The sequence below is a fragment of the Alosa alosa genome, chromosome 15, assembly GCF_017589495.1.
Source record: "Alosa alosa isolate M-15738 ecotype Scorff River chromosome 15, AALO_Geno_1.1, whole genome shotgun sequence".
In the NCBI taxonomy this organism is placed as follows: domain Eukaryota; kingdom Metazoa; phylum Chordata; class Actinopteri; order Clupeiformes; family Clupeidae; genus Alosa; species Alosa alosa.
This window is the reverse complement of record NC_063203.1, coordinates 22,326,209-22,347,645: the sequence shown is the minus strand read 5'-3', so window position 1 is coordinate 22,347,645 and position 21,437 is coordinate 22,326,209. Positions and strand designations below refer to the sequence as shown.

Here is a 21,437-nt window from a genome sequence, read left to right as displayed (position 1 = left end):
ACTGTATGACAACTGTTGTCCAGTCTGTGTAATGAAAAAGGTTGGGAACTCCATTCATGCAGTTTTCTTGTTTAATTAATTTGGTAGTCTTATTATCTGCTAGGCTATAAGCCTAATGCAAAACCATTTTCTGATATTTTGTATAGATTGGCTATATGAAGATATCGATAGGCATAAACAGGGCGCCCACATTTTTTTTAGGCCAGAAGTGTCAAGTCATAGGTCTACTTAGTCGAGGGTTTATCCCCCGGGATATCTAAGAAATGAGCTGTTGAATACCCAATCGTGAGAAGGAAAGAGCAGCAATCTTACCACCATTGACTACTCATGTCTTATACAAACAACCAAGTTTTATCCTATTTAAGGCGAGACACAGCAGGTGAAAACATCTTTTTTTCATGCACTGGTCAATTTCGAGATTTTGAGCTAGTTTGTTACCTTATGATGTATTCCATCACACTACTAAAACAAAAAAGTCCGATTTACACATTTAGGTGTTTATTTCATAATATTGTGTCTACTCGCGCCTATATTTCTCCTAAATTCAGCAAAAGTTAGCATTCTAACCTGCACTCCCACGGCCGTGATCCAAAACATATTATGTGTAGTATGTTGGAAAGCTCTGTTTTTCCTGTATCACGCTATGTGATCCATATATGGACACTTCCTTTGTATCAGCAACCAATCGTGAAAGTTCAAAGGCGAGTCTAGGCTGAGAACGGAATCTCATTGGCTGTCTTTCAAGGCTGTTTTCTCAAAATGTGTTTCCTCTCCGACTCTGAGCACGAAATCTCCACTTCAGAAGCACTTACATACACTAAACTTTCTAGACTTATGCCTAGAAAAACTATTATTTAGAAAATGTTTACAGAAGGGTTTGTTGATATATTATTCCTAGCCTGACTGATCATCTCAATACCAACGTTTCCCAAAAGGGCCTTTCCCAAGGAGAACAAGTATTACCTTGAAACTTAAACACACATGGGGAAACTGAACAGTCCAATCAGTAGACTATGATAGGCTAAGATAGCCAACTATGCTACTTTGTTTACATTAGTCCAGGCTTCAACCAGACAGCTGAATTAAAGAGGTAGAGTTGTAATAAAAAATAGTAGGCCTAGGCTATAGGCTAATCTGCAAAAAGTGTGCTGTCATAAATATCAGTCATTCAGGAAAATATTTTTATATCAGGACATAAAATAATAGATATATTATATTGTAATCCTCTGGTGTTCTAAGGGCGGCTATTAAAAATGTTATTTAATAAAATGTCTAGCCCCCCCAAAAAAAAAAATCGAGATTCGTATCGAACCGTGGGTCAAAAATCGTGATACAAACCGAATCGTGAGGTTGGTGTACCGTTACAACCCTAACTGAAACCTATAGAAAGCCCCAGACGAATAGGCAAGATGTTTTGTGGTGCGTCGGAAAATGAGACATTTTATTTATTATTTTTTCCTAAAAAATGGGGTAGCCACTGGCCTCGTGACCTCATGAGCTAAGCCATCAATGAAAGCAAAACAAACATAAACAAAACAGCCAGATGCCTCTTCATAAAATAACAAAGACACCTTCATAAACAATAACACGTTTTATCGTGAGACTGCATGTCGTCAACTTCTGAAGACGACAAGGACAAAAATATCCTAATACTTAAACGTCAACTTTTTATCCAAACTTTAATGCGCAGCCTACACATTTGGCATATTTCTAGGACGTTTTACAGTAGGCCTAAGATACGTCTATGAGTGGTAGATGAAGGGTAAAGGAATGTGTTACTGGGTGAAATTAGAAAATGCATAACTGTCATTTTCGACCCTTGCTGCATTCAAATCGCTATATCTCGAAATGGATTTCCGCGACTCAAGACTCATTTCGTCATGGCACGCCCCATTTGGTTCATACTGTAGTATACTGGTGCACATTGACTCAAAGCGGCAAAAGCCGATGTTTCTAACCCTGCCCACAAGTGCCACCTGGTGGTTGTTTGGGTCATTGCAGCTTCACTGGGGAAATATAAATAAAAGACCCGTGATTCACGCCTGAGGTCACGTGAGAATCACGCGTGAAGCAGGACAATTCAAAGTAGTACCCACTGTAATATGTATTGATGTCATTGTAAGTCGCTTTGGACGAAAGCACTTGCTAAGAACCATAAAGATAAACAAGCATTTGTAAAATTCACACACACACACACACGCACACACAAGGTGTAGACACATACACACACACACACAAATTACATACAGTACAGGCATAGTTCTTAATACCACTTTCTTTCATTTTCAGCGTTTGCAGAAACTAAGCAAAGACACTTGTTCTGCCATTATTCCTTGTATGACATCATGCATCAAAAAGGTGCTCCTTCAAAGGACACAAATGGTAAATATTATATTTTAACATAAATGTTGCATTCAATAACAAGATGTTCAAATTTTCATTCAAGTTGCAGATATCCATATGCAGAGATGGGAAATCCAGCTTGAGAACGTAAAGCCCTCTGCACATTCGCACCGACATGAGTGTGGTGCACTCTGCTTCAATCATGTTACATTCCATTGTTCTCCATACAACTCCTCACACTGGTCTTCTGTCGAGTTATGCCAACTTGTCGAGATGAGCTACCGTAGTGCAAATCAATAGCGTTTTTGATTAATATTATGCTGTTCTGCAAGCTAAACTGCTTCTACCAGCCACACACACTATGACATGTTTGATAAAACAATTCCAGGTGGTACATGCGGCACTGCAGAACACATATTTCAAAACTGTGAAATAAAAAAACCTGAATGTGTCTGTTTTGTAATATATTTTTTTGATTTTTAGCTTAGCAATTTCAATTGACAGACGTGAATCATGACATATTATGCGTTGAGGAAGCACAACATTACAGTAAGTGTACTTATAACAGTGGATTGTGAGTTTTGTTTTCCACTGTGCTTGGTAGCATAACTCGACAGGTAGCCCAGTTTGACAGAACACTAGTGTCACACTTTGCCGCCACCGCCGTGTACATTATGATTCAGTTATATTTTGTTGCCACTGCTCAATAAAATCGACTGTTTAAATCCAATGCTTGCCAGTTAAAAAGCAAGTGACAATGCACTCATGCGAGTGCCTATTTGTGGAACTCTTTAAAGTCCATCCATGTATTGGTTTTACATCTAATACAGCTGATTTCACTAATAAATTCATATAAAAGACTTAAGCTAACAAGAAACAGCTGGTTTAGTGAGTGATTGGAACAAATATGTGTGGGGATTTTTCTTTCTGAAGCCAGGTTTCCCCATCTCTGACATTTCAAGTTCTTAACCCTTAAAGGAGTACCGTCACACTGGTGTGACGGGAATGTTGAGAAATGAACGTTCTAAAGAATATCTGGGTTCATTGAATTCAACATAGAATTTTAGAACCTTCAATTGTTGCGGAACTTAGAACGTTCAAAAACCAACACCTTTAAGTTATTAATCTTGTTATGCTGCCTTAATAGTATTACCATACATCACCACTATTTTCATTGCTTGCTTATTTTTCAGGACTGGACCAAACTGTATGAGATACAGTGTGATATCTGGCAGGATGACTGGGAGAGAAACCTGAAAAAACTATTCACAGACTGGCTACAAAAAGTAAAATGCGCTGGACAAAATTGGTTTTCATATTTCCCATATTTCTTATTTTAACACCAAAGATTAAAATCTAATTCTAATTCTCTAATTCAGTTTGTAATGTGAGAGGTCAGCCGCACATGAGCTGACACTAATTTCATTATTGAGTAAAGTGTTTTTGCTAATAATTGTGGCGTAAGTGCCACATTCATTGTTCTTAGTCAAGTTTTCAGGGTGTTATCATTATATTGTATTGTCATCCCCTCGTAGAGATTTGATCATATGAACAATTTGACTACACCAACATATTCACCATGATCCCGTCCAGTGGTCTTGTATTCAGTTTGGCAAATAGATCAAGTATGTTCAAGATATGTTACCAAGGGCGTAGGTTTGGTCTCAGCTTTGGTGGGGACACATCCCCAACTCCTGTTGTCACGATACCAACATTATTGTTTCAATACCAATAACAATTTCGATTTCGATATTTTGCGTTTTTTTATTTGAGTTGGTTTGTGTGATTTGAAATTTGTGATCATTTACATCAGTGGCAATCATAGTATTTCATTGACCCTCCACACACACACACACACACACACACACACACACACACACAGAAAGTGATGGTTGTCATAGGTTTCTTTTTCATATTTTGGAATTCATATAAACTATAAACTTATATTGTTAATTATTTATAGTATTTTGTGATCTGCATGATTACTAATAGCTAAACATATTTAATATAATAATTTGAATACATCATATTGATATTTAAATTATTAGGCTACACTTGTCTTTCATATCATCACATTTGGGGTGTGTAAATCTAATTGAGTGCCTGTCACTTTAAGAGGAATGTGAACGCCAACGGTTTTAGGCTAGTGAAACATAGTTTCGCAAGTGCAAGGAAATGCGGATTCAATTCATCATGTTTGCTGTGTCATTAGATAAAATAAATGTTCAAAAAAACTAACAAGTCAAAGAAAATCTTTATGGGATGAGATCATAGAAGAGATAAGTGTCTCGCAATGTTCATTTCTATGAGTATGGAAATGCACCAGTTTATCTTTTATTTATTTGCATTGTGCAGGCAACATTCACAAATACATTAGCCTACATAAACAGAATATAGGAAAATGCCTCGAATCCCTTGTTTATTGCGACTGCAAAATTGGTAGCCCAATTAGCCAGTGTCAGTGATGGTGACTTTCGTGCGGCATACCCTTAGTTGTTCAGGAATGAAAATGCAACTGTATTTGAGAGTATTTACAGCATATCAGGCCCCATTACACTATGTTGTATTACATTTCAATATTCACATGTATCAAACAGGAGACGGAAGTCAAGGTCGTTGAGCTCTTTGCGAAGACCCCACATTGCCCACATGCAATGAATGAATGTTTGTTAAGACAGGTCACCAAAGCTATCAGCAAGCTCTATGGCAAGGACGACAAGGTAAAGTGTTCATGATTGTTATGAGTTCACCAATTACACTCATTGTAGATAAAACTGTAATGTCACAGTATACTTTATTGTTTTCTGCTAACCAAAACATAATTCATATTTTGTAATTGTTATGTTTTCAGAACAGATATATACACTCGAGGAATCAACAAGCATTGGTAATATTCAGTGGATATATTGCTGACAAGCCAGACCCACATTAAAATGTAGGGTCTGGGCACTCACCATTCGCAGTGCTCAGTCCGAGGGGCGGGATAATCGGTTGTTTTTCAAATTCCCTTTGCACGCAATAGGACAGCGCTATGAGTCTCATGCGTTTCCCACCAGCGGAGCTAGTTGGCTAGTTCAAACTTTTAAAAGCTTAACTCGTGTCACACTGTTCGCCAACAGCAACATCCATCTTATTTGTTTTCAAGTAGCAGGGAATTCAAGCCAAACCGTTGCAACTCTGCCATCAATCATTATGTTAAGCCCGCCTAACGACTCGGATTAGTAATCGTACACGATTTGATTGGCCTGATAGAAGTTTAATTTTTCGAGCTAACAAGCCAACGGAGAGTTGCTAGACTAGCCCTGGCAGCAAATGGAATAGGCTAACTGTGGCCCATATAACCAAAGTCAACCCAGTACAAAAACCCAATACAAAAATCAAATGCAAAAACCACAAACTCGAAAGCAAATTAATCCATAACAGAAGTGAGCAGCCTAGCATATATACTATATGTACAGTGTATGTATGTATATATATATATATATATATATATATATATATATATATATATATATATATATATATATATGTATGTGTGTGTGTGTACCAACTGAGGCAAATAAGTCTCATAGTGGCAAGGTATACCACCTTAGAGTTAGAGATGAAGTGATAGCATTGCATTGTTAGAAGCTTTTTGTGTTATGACCCTGTTTATCTCTATCATACGCTAATGCAAGTATATATTACAGATGCATATGCCAAAAATATTAACTAATAGATATCCCCACAAAACTTCCACAGCTGATTATTTACATTATATCAATAATGTTTTATATTTGACATTTTCTGAAAAAATATTTATCATATATAAATGAACCATTATCTAATGAAATATGCAATAGTTCAAGTTCAGAAATATATCAGCATTGGATTAAGTCAGGTTAAAAATTATTCAAACTCGGTACTCCTTCGATCAATGTAATCTAGCTCTCAAAGGGGTGTTCGACTCGTCATGGTGAAAAAGAACCTGGGTTCAAATATCTCCAGAATTACATTTTAAGTGCCTTGCTCGGGCACAACGGTGGAAGCCAGGAATTGAACCCACAACCTTTCAGGCTACTGCATGCAAGTCCAGGTCCTTAATCACTATGTTACCACTGCCACCTATTTAAACATAATGGCCATGTTACCAAATGACTTACGTTGGACCTTACACCTAAGGATAAGGAGGTGTAAAATGTATGTCATAATTTAGTGTTACATTAAAACAATTTATATGGTGGAAGCTGTTAAATTTCACTAGCTTGTAAACACCATCATAGTACCAATTTACGTTGGAACTAAAGAAAGATGAAACATCCGTTCAACTGGTGTAATTGACTGCAGAGGTCTTTTGTGTAGTTTCTTCATGTCCAAAAATGTTGACACAGTTCTGATTGCTGGGGTGGAGGTAATATGTTATAGCAACCCAATCAGACACACAGTAGGGCGATCTTAGCGGTTTAACTAATAATATTTCTCTGGGTTTCTTACATTTGTAAATGTGTTTTGTATTTGTATTGTATTTTATTATTTTGTTGTTCATGTATTTTTACAAAGGGAAGTGAAAGTCTTATGGAAATTGTATCGACTTGCCAAAGATATGGAATATTGATGAGTTTGATCATTGAAAACATATCTGAAGATAGAAGATGGCATCCTAGTGATTACCTTCATGTACTTTATAATGTCAAAATTACTGAGCTTTTCAAAACTTTGGGTAAGATACTTAATAATAGTCATCTTTCAAATAATGTTTTAAAATGATCAGTATTATACAATACTTAGGGCCTGTGTCCACCAATCACGTTTTTTGCAGCCACAGCGCCCTAAACCTCATTTACAGAGTGCTTCGGTCAAGTGTTTATTGTTGCTATGTTACCAAAACCGTCTGCCAGCACGTCTTTTTGGAACGTTGCCTAATGCTAACTAACTAGCTAACTAAAATGGCAGCAATCGTTCAGGACTCAGCTCGCTAAATATGATTTCGCCCGACAAAAGGAGTTCATTTGGCATTACAATAGAATAGGTCATCCCTCTAGGCTTTGTAATTTGCATTCAGTTTGCAGCATTGGTTTAATATTAGTCATGATAGGACTTGGCTGATTGAGTTTTCATCAGCCACTACCAGCATTGTTGACAGTTTAGGTCCCACCCCTTCTTTGATTTCAATTGGCTAGCAAGAGAGAAGTGACATTGAAGAGCCTAGCGCTGTCCTAAAAGCACTAAGAGCACAGCAGAAAAAAAAACGGTTAGCGCTGAGGGCTTTTTTCCGCCGAGAGAACGCTGAACTTCATAGGATTTGTATTGAAAATAGCCGCCGTAGGTGCAAAAAATGTGTTTGGTGGATTCAGGCCCTTATTCTGTAAAACATCTACTAAGGTATTTGCATTTTTATTTACTTTCACCACAGCATTGCGGCAGAACGAGGAGGCCAACTACAGGGAACCCCTCTCATTAAAAGCAAAGGAGTTCATACAGGATACTCACACATTTCTGGAGAGGTTACCCGAATACATTATCAGCAAGTCAATCTCCTGCCAACAAATGTCATATATAATTGATAGAAAAAAACAACCCAACACATATACTATGGTTATGGGTAAGTACCACATATGTATAGAGAGGATACCTACTGTCTTCATTTAAAGACATTTTCATTTATATTTCCAGAATCATCAACATTCAAATGGAATGAATTTATGACTATTCAAAATTATCCAACATTTTGAGCAGCTGTATCTCAAACTAGACTTGAAATCATTGCTAGTCCCACTATGGGAAAATCCAGTGTGTGTTACTTCGATCAAAAACAAGCTGCAATGTTAATGCAAGATAAAAAACCCAGATAAAATACATCACATTCTTTTGACTCACTAAATTTCATACAATTTTGTCCATGGAAGGCGCTGCATTTTACACATTTCAATATCTCAAGAGCAGCTTTAGCAACAATTATTGATTTTGGCAGGCTTACATGTGTGCCAATACGTTGTGATGTAAAGGGTTCAATTTGACATACAGGGGTGCGTTTCCCGTACAACTACGGAGGTTAGCTTTTTACTAACGTGGTACGATGCATCGTTCAACTAACCAACATGTAAGTTACGACTGTTTCCCAAAACCGTCGTACTTACATAGTACTTTGTTAGTTTGAACCATGTTGGTTTGAACCAACATAGTTCAGACTACAATGGTTGCAGATGTGTTCGGAGAATGTCGGGCTCTGTCGGTTAGAGCCGAACGCATGAAGTCACGTAAAAGTAATGAAATTTGACATTGCATGACGTTTCCTGGGCCCATCACTTATAATGTCAATAATAATAATAATAATTATAATAATAATAATAATAATAATAATAATAATAAATAATGATAATACTTATTACAACAATAGGCAGTCATTTCAATAGGCCCTAGGCTATATTAGGCTAATAATAATAGGCATAATAATGATAATTGTAATAATAACGTCTATTGAACGTAGCCTACTAATTAGCCTAATCAGTGAAGCATAAATCGCCAACCGAGCAATTGTGAACAAATAAGTTACACATTTAATGAAACACACCGAATAGCCTATAGGCTAAATACTGGCCAATATTTTCATTTGTTGTAGCGTGACAAGGGGGCGTGAAAGGATAGACCTCTGCATTTCGGATCTTGTAGTCGTAGGTTCGGGCCTGGATAATGATCAATTAACAATGGTGTTGGAATCTTTGATAGGCTCAATCACTAAATATTCCTATGACCGTTTAGAACCTGTAGTCCTAGTTTTAACTACTGATTGGAGACCATATGCTTACTAGCCTAGGCTTAGGATACATGTATATTATGTTCTATGAAAATTGGCATGGTTAGATTAGATTCAACTTTATTGTCATTGTGCAGAACACAAGTACAAATACAACCAAATATAGTTTGCATCTAACCAGAAGTGCCAAAAAGGCAGAAAAGTGCAATGTGATATATAAAGTATAGACAGGTGCATAGACAGGACAAGAAATATAGTGCAGTGTAGACAGTAGTATACAGTTGGTTTGCAGAAGGTGGTTTAGAGTAATATAAATGACATATTACATTACATTACATTACATTACATTTGGCTGACGCTTTTTAACCAAAGCGACTAACAACATGGTAAACATTAAGTTTTAGAACAATTCTCACAATTTTAGGACAGTTTAAAAAAACATTAGAGTACAGTAAGAATAAGTCGTCGGTGAGTGCTGTTTTAACAGTTACTTGTCAGTTTAAAAGCGGCTGGTGAGTGCTAGGATCAGTAAGACTTGTTGTAAGTGTTGCTATGAGAGTAGATGTTCTCTAAAGAGCTGGGTCTTCAGGAGTTTTTGAAAGTGGAAAAGGATGTCCCTGCCCTTGTAGGAACTGGCAGTGTGTTCCACCAACGAGGAACAACAGATGAGAAAAGTTTGGATTGGCTTGAGCGTGCATCGTGGTGGTAGAGCTAGGCCGGATTAGTCAGAGGGCCGCAGCGGTCTGGAGGTAGTGTAAGTCTGTATGAGGGCATTCAAGTAGGTGGGAGCAGAACCGGAGACTACTTTGTAGGCAAGCGTTAGAGACTTGAATTTGATCGCGGGCCGCCATAGGTAGCCAGTGTAGCTGGATGAGCAGCGGGGTAACATGTGCCCTTTTGGGTTGGTTGTAGACCAGGCCGCCTTGCCCAGCGTTCTGGATCATCTGAAGTGGTTTCACTGCGCAGGCTGGGAGACCTGTCAGGAGGGCATTGCAGTAGTCGAGTCGTGAGATGACTATTGCCTGAACCAGAAGTTGGGTAGCATCTTGAGTCAAGTAAGTCCTGATTTTCCGTATGTTGTAGAGTGCAAAAGCGGCATGCCCGGCGACTGAGGCAACATGATCCGAGAAGTTTAGTTGGTTGTCAAGAACAACTCCTAGATTTCTTGCAGTCCTGGTCGGTGAAACAGACAGGGAGTCAAATTTGATGTTGATGTCGCGTGGTGTATGGTAAGTTTAACTGGGATGACCAGCAGTTCAGTCTTTGAGAGGTTCAGCTGGAGGTGGTGTGCCTTCATCCATGTAGCTATGTCTGAAAGGCAATCCGAGATCCGTGCTGAAACCAGGGGTGGAGTCAGGTGGAAAGGACAGATAGAGCTGTGTGTCGTCTGCATGGCAGTGGTATGAGAAGCCGTGCGAACGGATAATCTGTCCCAAGGAGGTGGTGTAGATAGCAAAGAGGAGGGGCCCAGCACTGAGCCCTGGGGACCCCTGTGGTTAGATGGTGAGGTGCGGATAGCTGACCAAGCCATGATACGTTAAACGAAGCGTCCTGTGAGGTAGGATTCAAACCAGGAGAGAGCAGAACCGAGATTCCCATGTCAGCGAGTATAGAGAGAAGGATACGGTGATTAACCGTGTCAAAGGCAACCGATAAGTCAAGCAGAATGAGTACTGATGACCGGCGGTCGCCTGGCTTCTTTAAGGCTTCTGTTACAGACAGCAGAGCCGTTTTCGTAGAGTGGCCGCTTTTGAACCCAGACTGATTTGGATCCAGAAGGTTGTTCTGTGAAAGGAAGTCAGAGACCTGTTTGGAGACTGCTCGTTCAATGCCTTTGGATAGGAAAGGCAGTAGTGAGACAGGGCGGTAGTTCTCGACTTGAGCAGGGTTGAGAGAAGCTTTCTTAAGTAACGGTGTTACCCGGCCATTTTGAACGCTGTTGGAAATGTGCGGAGGTTAGCGAGGCATTGATCACATGTGTGATAGCTGGAGCGATGGTCGGGCTGATGGACTGAAGTAGGCTCGTAGGTATAGGGTCCAGCGAGCATGTGGTAGGACGGCTGCATGTCAGGAGTCTGGACACTTCACTCTCGGAGAGAGGCGTGAATGCTGAAAAAGATGTTCCAGTAGTCCCTAGAGGTTGTAGGAGTCGCGGTATCTGAGTCAGATCGCGTGAGTGGGCATGTAGAGAATTGACTGCTGATTGCGCCACTTTGTTTGTAAAAAAATGAGGCGGAGGGTATCTGCAGTAAGGCTGGATGGAGGAGGAGGCAGCTGAGGGTTGAGTAGCGATTTGAAGGTTGAGAAAAGTTTTCGAGTGTCTGTAGCGCTGTTGATTTTGTCATGGTAGAAAGCAGTCTTAGCAGCAGTGATGCTGGCTGAGAAGGAGGTCAGGAGTGTCTGGTAATTTTTGAGGTCAAAAATATAAATATGTACAGTATCTTAGCAGTTACCTTACAGTAAGAGCAGAATAAATATGGATATGTAATATGAACAATGTTGAACATGTTGTTATGTAAGTGCTTTGGGTTTCACTCTGTTCTAAAAGCGCTATATAAATGAATACTTTACTTTATGATTGCCCTTCATTTCACTGGAAGTTTTTAATGCCTTTATGCAGCATTTTCCAAAGTTGCCCTTGTTATGTGTTTTCACTGTGACACTGAAAATTGAATACTGTTACCACACACAAGTATTTCATGATATTTTAAATGCACAGATAGTTTTTTTACCATTACTTTTCATCCATTGTAGTTATGAAGTTGTGTGTTGAATCACAACCACAAAATGACAGTTCACATAGCACAAATGTTTCAATGCTCAAATGGTTGAAGGATCTGCACCAGCTGTACCAACATACACACACACACACACACTCACACTCACTCACACACACACACACACACAGTGTTACTGTAGGTGCTGCTCATGTTGTTGCCTTCTGCTGCTGAGATAGTAGCAAAGTCTATACTGTTCAAATGCATGTCTATATTCCCTGAGTGCCCTGAGGGGGTAAATGTACTTAACTTTCCCACCATCACTTTCTCCCTATGATCCCTCCCACACACACACACACACACACACACACACACACACACACACACACACACACACACATTCCCTATGAGCCATGACATCAAAATACATACACAGATTGAAAGGTCACAAAGCAAAGGCAACTTACCATTTTTCCGCCTCCCATGACAGGCCATGCCTGGGCCATGAAGGACAAGTTAAATCAGTGAAAATCATGTCACATTTTGACACTGACCACAGCACTCTGCATGCTCACTTAAGTCCCAGAGGTCTTAAAGTTCTCCAAGCGAGAGGCTACTCAACTTCACAGCAGCATTCTCCAATGTCATTGTACCAACATAATCAAACGTAATTCATGTGTTCAAATATCAAGATCATATAATAACTGAGAGTAGCCTAACTTATACACCCGCTAAACATTGCTTGTGATCAGACAAGATACAACACAAACCCCACTCCACATGCATAGCCTACTCACCTCACACCCATCGACTCAGTCTTGAACCCATGACCTCTCATGTAAAGCACACACGCTTACAGTCTCTGCCACAGCACAGTCACTTCACCACATCATAATGGGCTGTAGAGTCCATATACCGTTAGCTATGTGTATGATTAGCAGATGCTTCATCCAAACACACTTAACATACGACTACAATGTAACGTTATCCTTTTATAACAATTACAATGCTAGCCTCACATAACAATACCGTTGGCATTCAAAAGCTTTATCACCAGATAACTTAACGGGTGTTCGAAAGAATCTGTGCTGACACATTAGCATTAGGCTACATGTAAATTCACGAATAATAACAACACAGATGATTGCGGTCACCATAGCACTTCACCACAGTCCGCTCTGTTGTAGGCTAACTCCACAACACTTCACTTTCCACTGTACCACATAACGTTGTCCAGTAATGTGCAATTGTAGCTTCCAGCAATGCTATGGTATGGTATCCCACAGCAATGTTATGGGATTGTTTAATGGCTACCTCTCATCCATCTGTCCTCTATGTGTTCCGTCATCAGGGTTACGTCGTCTACTATGGTTCTTACTACATACTACAGGTCGAGAGGTGTAGCTGTAACTACACAACTTTACGATAGTGGTTACGAAGGTTAGTTGCTACTATGGTTTTGGGAAACACTGACGCAGTGTCACGATGCATCGTACTATGCAAGTTCCACCACCATAGTTCACACGGTCGTTTTGGGGAACAGTTGTGTCGTACTTACATAGTTGCAACCATGTTAGTTGCTACCGTAGTTAGCAACGATGCTTTTGAGAAACGCACTCCAGTACTACATCAGTACTATGTGTGTGTTGTCTGTCTGTCTGTCTGTGTACACATATACATGTTTATACCTTTTTTAGGGCAAAACTTGAAGTCCTACAGTGAAGCACTGCAAGAGGCAGAGAAGGATTTCAAGTCTTTCCGAGAAATGCAGTGCAACATGAGGGCACTCTACAATATTTGCCAAGGATCACCAGGTGTGCCTCTGTTTATTTGATTACTTGTTCTTGGGTTCAGTCCATACTTCATGATTATATGTGTGTCTGTCTGTAACTTTATTTTGTTCTGAATCTGTGTTTTCTATCTTTCTTTTGATTAAGTGGATATACAGCCACTTAAATCAACAATGCTATGCGATTTGTCCACTGAGAAACATTCTCTGAAAAACATGATGGAAAAGCTGTCCCCAACTTCTGATTCAGAAGAGAGTGCACAGTTCAACATCCAGGTGTTTGAAAAGATTGGTATTCTATCTGATAGCACATATTTCAAACACATTTGGAGGAAGATAGCAAAGGATGTTAAGTTATCAGAGTTTGAGGAAGTGTCTTTAATTCCACTAAATCAAGTCTACAGAATGATTTATAAACCAGCAATAGAGGAATTCAAAAATTCCCATGAAATGCTGATGAACCTGTTAATGACTCTTGAAGACCTGGAGAATAAAATGGGGACATTTCTGAAGAAAGATGCCCATAAGAAGGAATTGCAGCACATGAACAGATTTTTCAGTGAAGACTCCATCCCTGGTTGGGTTGAAAATACATGTGAACATATCAAACGGTACCAAGAGCTTTACTCTGCTGTTGAAAATGCAAAAGTGGTCAATGACCTCAAGGACAGTCTTGGTCTACAAGGAGATTTCCTTTCTATTGGAAACCTTCAAGTATGTTATATTTTTTCTATTTTTTCCTTTCTAATGTTATTTATTCTACTCCATCCTGTTTCATTTCAGGGGTTGTGCATAATATAATGTATTTTATGTTTATAAAGGTACATTACTGATGTGAGTGATTTGAGTGCTAACATGAGGGTGAACTGAAGCAACTCCAGAGGTTGAACTATTTGTAATTAGGCTAAAAATAAACTAGGCTTTTTTCCCCTTGATTCTTTTGGAGTTTTTGGAAAAAATTAAAACATTTGAAAGACATTCTATCCAAATTTCTCATCCAATACCAAAATTTTTCAAGCAATCAACTTCACACTCACTGGGGTCCTCAGACAATTGTGAAGGTGATTGTGTGTTCTTCACAGATTTCTCATGTTTATAGACTTGTATAGACCCTTTCAACAATAAAAACAAAAACAATGCTTGAACATTCTATTTGGGCCCCAATCTACTTCCTCTGCATTAAGATAACATATGGAATGTTAAAACGGAAGTCTTGTGGGGCCAACTATGATGCTGATAATGGAACTCTCTTGAAAGGGTCAATATAAAGACTTATAGACTTTCTCATGTTTATATAACTAAGAGTTAAAGTTAAAGGAGAATTCCGGTGTGATATTGACCTAAAGTGTGTTGAAACATGATACCGAGTGTGAACGTATGTCTCATAGCCCATCTCGGCTTGTCCCCTGCACTCCAAAATCTGGCGCTAGTTAGCCGATGCTACCAACAGCTTTTTTAGTCTTCACAAATCTCTCAACAACTATTTATCCAGACACAACAGACACACAGATTTCTCATGTTTATAGACGAAGAACTAAGAGTTAAAGTTAAAGCTAAAAATTCACACAGATTTGCAATGGTGCATTCGAGGATCCGCAGTTTGAGCTTCTACTGCTCCACCATGTCATCACAGAAGTTTTATTGGATGATGGACAATAGTCATTTAAAGGGATAGTCCGGAGTAAATACAACCTTATCTTCTATTCTGGTAGCTTCAAACCAGTGGGCACATTTTACTTCTTCCAGCATGCAGATCTGGCTGAATGTGATGCTTGTTTGTATTGTAAGAATTAGTCAGATCTGCACAGCTGCAAGATTTCTAACTTGCCCACTGATTTGATATTACCAGAACAGAAATAAGGCAGTGTGTGTTGCTTTCAGAAACCCTCCTTGTTATAGCTTCTCTGTAATACTTGCAATACTTTGGTTTACTGTATCTGCAGGATACCCATGGACACTATCAGCAAAGTGAAAGGCTATTTTGACTTTGTCAGTGGTTTGCAAATAGGGATTTATTTTGACATGGTTGTATTCTCGCCACAACACTCTATAATCCATTTTGTTGCTAATGCAATAAATGTCTAGCTCAAAACTCCTCTGATTAATGTAATGTTCCTCCCAAATGAAAGTTTGTACCCGTTATCTACCGTAAACCTCAGGTTGTTTTTTACTCCGAAGTAACCCTTTAAGAGTGAAATATGAACCTGGTAGCCACGAACCAAGATTTTTTTCAAAGAAAGGGCACTACAGGACGAGACAAATTAGGCTATAGATGGTTTATTTTTTATTGCATGAGCTGAATGTTTGGGGTAATAAACGTTCCCCATCCCCAGTAAAGTGAACTCTCCCTGCTCAACGTCTCTTCCAACATCGTGGTAAGGTTAGCCTAAAATTAGTAATAGTAAGTCCCTTCACCATACTTGCAGTACACTGCCCCCCCCCCCCCTACATACACCCCTGCACACTGCCCTCTCCCCACATACACAGCACACTATCCCATCTCCCCTGTCATCCCCCCAACACACACACAGAGTAGGTGTTTCCCTGATTTGCTGGCTAAATTCCCAACCTGGTTCATTCAATTTGGCCTTGTAATCATCCAGTATATTTGAAGGAAGGAACCAGTTCTGTATGCATTATTGTAACAGAAGGGCTAGGTTATTGGTAAAGTGGTTGAATAGCACGCTACACATGCACATACACATACATACATGCACACACACGTCACGCACAAACACGCACACACACACACACCCTCACACACATGCACCCACACATACAAACACACCTACATACACACACACACACACAAACACACACACTAAAAAACACAAACAAAAAAACTAACTGACATGCAGGCACACACACTCAATAAACACACACAGAAGCACACATATACACAAAAACAACCACACACTTTGCACACACTCCATTACAAACACAAAAAAGAAACAAAGTAGGAAATGACCACAATTTGACAAACGTGACTTATTTTTGTGGAAAAAAATGGGCTGGACTGGGTGGCGGTCATATTTTGTACCGCTCGGTACATCTAGTTTTAACATAAATTGTTATTCCATAAATTATTACTGGTAAATGTTCAAGGCTACTAATTGTGACTGATTGTACTCATTGCTTAATTGGTAAAAAGATCACGGGTATGCCTTTTCAAAAGGGCACTTTGGACATTTGGAGATCACTCGGTGACCTTGATATACAGATCTATGTGAAAAATTGTAGGAACTATCCTTTAAGAATGTCTGAAAAGAATTGTTTAAGAATTGTTTATCTCTTTTTTTAGATATAGTTTAATAAATCTAAAGGACACATTTGTTCTTCATAATTGTTCTTCAACAGGTAATGAGTCATACGTGTTTGCGTGATCTGACACTAGAGATGCACAAAGCAGGAGAAATAGTGAAGAAGTTTCCACCCTATGTCATCAGTTTCCTAAAAGAACTAAGCAAATGTGTGGAAAAAGGATTCATATCTTGGATCAAAGAGATCATCAAAGGTAAAGGTTTCTTTATTGTGCAGAGTAACATTTAGAAATTACTAAATAAATTCAACAAAAAAGTACAATGAAAATTATTTTAAAAAAAATCAAGTCTGATGTATTGCATGTTTGCCCTTTATTTGGTCTACCAAATAATAATCAATGTATGTAAGACTATGGGTGCAAGTTTGAGAGCATATTTTGCTGCCAGAGCGAGTCAGACGCACAAAGTGGTTTAGGTATAGCTTTAGTCAGGTATAGGTTTAGTTTTTTTTTCTGATTCCTGGGACACTGAAAGGCTGGGCTGCACCAAACTTGGTGGGCCTGTAGCCCCACAAGGATGACACAGAACCATTGATTTTTGATTCTGTCGTCCACCTGCCGTACTGGACCCCCAAAAGGAGGATAAGGTGGACACAGTTTTCTGTGAATATCTTGAGAATTTGAGGAAAAATGCTAAGTTTCGTGGAATTCATTGGAGGGGGGAGCATACAATGAATTAATTAACGTTAGTGACTGTACACCAATCATCTTGAAGATAGTAACGCGTTAAGGGTTGCCAGTAGATGATTCACGCACACACACAAACACAAACACAAACACAAACACAAACACAAACACAAACACAAACAAACAAACCCACACATAGACACATAATATGAACAGACACACTCACACACAAGCATGCACGCATATGCACACACACATAAAGAAACGCATATACATGCAAGCCAGACACACACACATAGACAGCACACATGCACACACACAGGCATGCACACACTCACATGCATGCATGTACACACACACACACACACACACACACACATATAAACACAAACGAAACGGAATGATTGTAACTCTGGTTGCATGTGATTTGTTTATGTAAATTCACTTCAACATAGAGGTCTCTTCTTCTTCTATCTCCCTGCCTTGACGTAAGCTATCTTCCCGATACCACTATCAATTTGTTGCAAAACTCGCACCCTAAATGCATGTTTTTCTCCAAGACTAATGCACTGCCTCATAACGATGCCATTTTCTATAAGTAGGAAAGTATGAATATGAATATATTGGTGTATATTTAAACCCAATTTAAATAATTTTCTCGGTGTGTTTCTTAAAATTTATTTTGCCCCTTTTGAAAAGATACTGGAGAGCTATCTGCATTTGTGGAACTGGCGTCGATCTCTGCTGGAGAAAATGCCCTGGATATCGACAAAGTGTGTTACTTTAGAGATGCCATTTCTGCTGCTGCACCCCTAATTTATGGATTAACGGAAAAGTCTGGATTCACCGAATTCAGAGATGCAGTGAGAGAAGTTCAGTCGGAACTTCTAAATGACAAAAAGCTTGAGGAAAAGCTGGTAGGTGTGGTGCAGCTGTACATATTATTATATGGGTATGTTAATACTGAAAGACATGTCCTAAATCACAACTTTATACAATGGGTTAGTTCTTTGCAGTATGATTATAAAATAGTTTAAATGTTGTGAAAATGCAGTAGATCCTCTTGTTGATGTCCAAATTAAATGCTATACAGCCACGTATTGTGAGATCGGTGAGAATGTATTTTCCTTTTGTGAGTATTTGTTCTGATATTGTATTACTTTTTAGAGAGACTCCTGCAAGAACAGAGACTGGCTTGAGATAGCTTATGAGACACATGGGTCTGTGGAGAGGTCATCTTTGCGTCAGGCAACAGATATCAATGAAAGTGGAATCTACACCATCAGAAGGCCTTCAGGGAAAACCATGGTAAATGCTTAATACTCTAGTCTAGCAGATAAGGAAGTGGATGAAGTGAAAGTATGACATTAGAAAGGCAAACAAAAAAATGAAGAAAAACTGGCGCTCTCATACTGATTCAGTTTCTCTAATTGACTTATTTAACCACAATTTGGATTGCTTTTAAAAAGTGGAAATGTTTCCCTGCAAAACAGTGGTGCGCTGTTTTCATACATACAGAATACCTAATCAATCACTATTAACACTTCTACTCACATATTTTTGTGCATTACTCCCATTCCCCCCCCCCCCTGTCTTCCCATAAATGCATATACATGAGTAAGAAAAGCACAGATAGCCATTGCCACTGCACTCCAGTGGCAGGCAAAATGTGCTTTCATTGACGTGCGATCTGCCTAGAATGTACCATTCCATGATCATTTTTCATGCTTATACAAGTAAATGACTTCGTAACATGTTAATCAAATTATGGTTACTCTTTACTTGACAGTGTCGACATAAGAGTGACATGACACTATCATGAACGTGTCATAAACATGTCATAAACGTTTATGACATAACGCTTCTGTTATTAAGTGACATTCGGTTTTTGTTATAACAAGTTAGGGTTAGGTTTAGAGTTAGGGTTGGGGTTAGAGGTTAGGATTAGGGGTAGGGCTAGGGTTAGGTTACATGCGTCATGACAGTGTCATGTGTTCATGACCGTGTCATGTCACTCTTATGTTGATACTGTCAAGTAAAGTGTTACCCAAATTTATTGCAGTTTTATGATACATTTTGTAGCATGTAGTAGTCAGAATGTATGAATTTTCAAGTAATTTTCATGATGACATTGCTAACATTGTTTGATGGGTGATGGTTAGTTTGTTGATTTGGAACCTTGTTTTGTCTTTGTGATTTGCCCCGATGAAACTGTTAGGTGACTCTGGAAAATTGCATTGCTCTAAAATGTAAAGAAGTGTCTTCCGATGGAAATAGTAAATATAGGGATTACAGCCTGACTGAACTCAAGGAACTCCAGAACAAACTAATGCTGATCACGGTCACTCATGACAACAGAGAAGATGGCATCACAAATTATGTGGAGGTAAATATAATTGTTTGAATGATTATTGCAGCAGCCTCCTTATCTATTGGCACCCCTAGGAGGAGAGTAAAAAGAGTCATGAAAAAAACATCCTTTGTCATTCTATTATAATTTCACAATAAAAAACAAGGAAAATCTATCCTTGAACGAAATTTATTCTGAGGACCAAAATATCGTACTATAGTATAGTATAGTATAGTATAGTATAGTATAGTATATATACTTCTTTGATCCCGTGAGGGAAATTTGGTCTCTGCATTTAACCCAATCGGTGAATTAGTGAAACACAAACAGCACACAGTGAACACACAGTGAGGTGAAGCATACACTAATCCCGGGCGAAAGTGAGCTGCCTACTTTTAACGGGCGGCTGGGGGAGCAGTGAGGGGTTAGGTGCCTTTGCTCAAGGGCACTTCAGCCGCGGCCCACTGGTCAGGGCTCGAACCAGCAACCCTCCGGTTACAAGTCCAGAGTGCTAACCAGTGGGCCAAGGCTGCCCAAGTTGGAGAATACAAAGCAGAGAATTTGAGAGCATTCCTTTTTACAGAATATTTTGGGATCACCCAGACTCCCAGAAGGGATATTCCACCATTTCGGGAATTACACTGATTTTCCACCTCCCCTCCCCAAGTTAAACAATTCATTGAATTCAAAGATCATTGAATCGGATTAGACCATTAGCATCTCGCCTGCTAGCATCACCCTTAAAAGTGACTAAGATTTCCAGCAATTTTCCCATTTTAAAACTTGTCTCTTCTCAAGTTGGAAAGTGTAGTAAGAAAGTGTAAAAATGAAATGTGGTGAACTATACTCTCATTCTGGCGTAATAATCAAGGAACGTTGTGAACGTACCATGGGCGCAGCAGCACAATGATATCATGCAGCACCTGAAAATAGTCCCTGTAGGCCTTCCAGCAACAAGTTTGAGCTGCATCAGATTATTACGCCGGAATGAGAGTATAGTTCCATGTCAAATCAGCCTAGAAAATCGCCACGTTTCATTTTACGTTAGTCTTATTAGGGACCGTTCGGTATTTATGGAATGGACCACCGGAGCAAAATAGGGGAGGGTCATGTCTTTTTATTCTTTGTTGAGGGGATTGTCACCCAACTTTTTTTTGTCTAGTCAGTCTCAGAGATAGTCAGTCTCAGTCTTCACACTTCGGGCACCCCTCAAAAAGGTTGTTCTTATGTTTATTAATCAGTCATGAGTGTGTTTTGGGTGTAAAATCATTTAAACTCATTAGTGGATGTCATTAGACCTGTTTTCCAGTGTAGCCTTCTGATCTTCGGCATTGCCAGATTGCACTCTTAGCTTGGGATTGAATTAGATTCAACTTTATTGTCATTGTGCAGAGTACAAGTACAGAGACAACAAAATGCAGTTTGTGTCTAACCAGAAGTGCAAAAAAGCAAAAAAAAGTGCAATGTGATATACAAAGTAGGTGGTGCATAGACAGGACAAAAGATATAGTGCAGTGAGACAGTAGCCTACAGTTGTTTTCAGAAGTTGGTTTAGAATA

At 39.1% G+C, this 21,437-nt stretch overlaps 1 protein-coding gene across 1 annotated transcript in view; it reads left to right on the top strand.

Annotated features, from left to right (window-relative positions):
* LOC125307901 (E3 ubiquitin-protein ligase rnf213-alpha-like) overlaps nt 1-21,437 on the top strand; it is a 104,156-nt gene that overhangs the window by 38,569 nt on the left and 44,150 nt on the right. The window contains exons 20-31 of the mRNA XM_048264032.1: nt 2,290-2,382; nt 3,537-3,629; nt 4,941-5,063; nt 5,195-5,230; nt 6,883-7,042; nt 7,736-7,924; nt 13,491-13,607; nt 13,731-14,296; nt 16,940-17,096; nt 18,228-18,445; nt 18,696-18,836; nt 19,747-19,914. Coding sequence (XP_048119989.1) covers nt 2,290-2,382; nt 3,537-3,629; nt 4,941-5,063; nt 5,195-5,230; nt 6,883-7,042; nt 7,736-7,924; nt 13,491-13,607; nt 13,731-14,296; nt 16,940-17,096; nt 18,228-18,445; nt 18,696-18,836; nt 19,747-19,914 — 2,061 coding nt within the window. The remainder of the gene's footprint in view (nt 1-2,289; nt 2,383-3,536; nt 3,630-4,940; nt 5,064-5,194; nt 5,231-6,882; nt 7,043-7,735; nt 7,925-13,490; nt 13,608-13,730; nt 14,297-16,939; nt 17,097-18,227; nt 18,446-18,695; nt 18,837-19,746; nt 19,915-21,437) is intronic.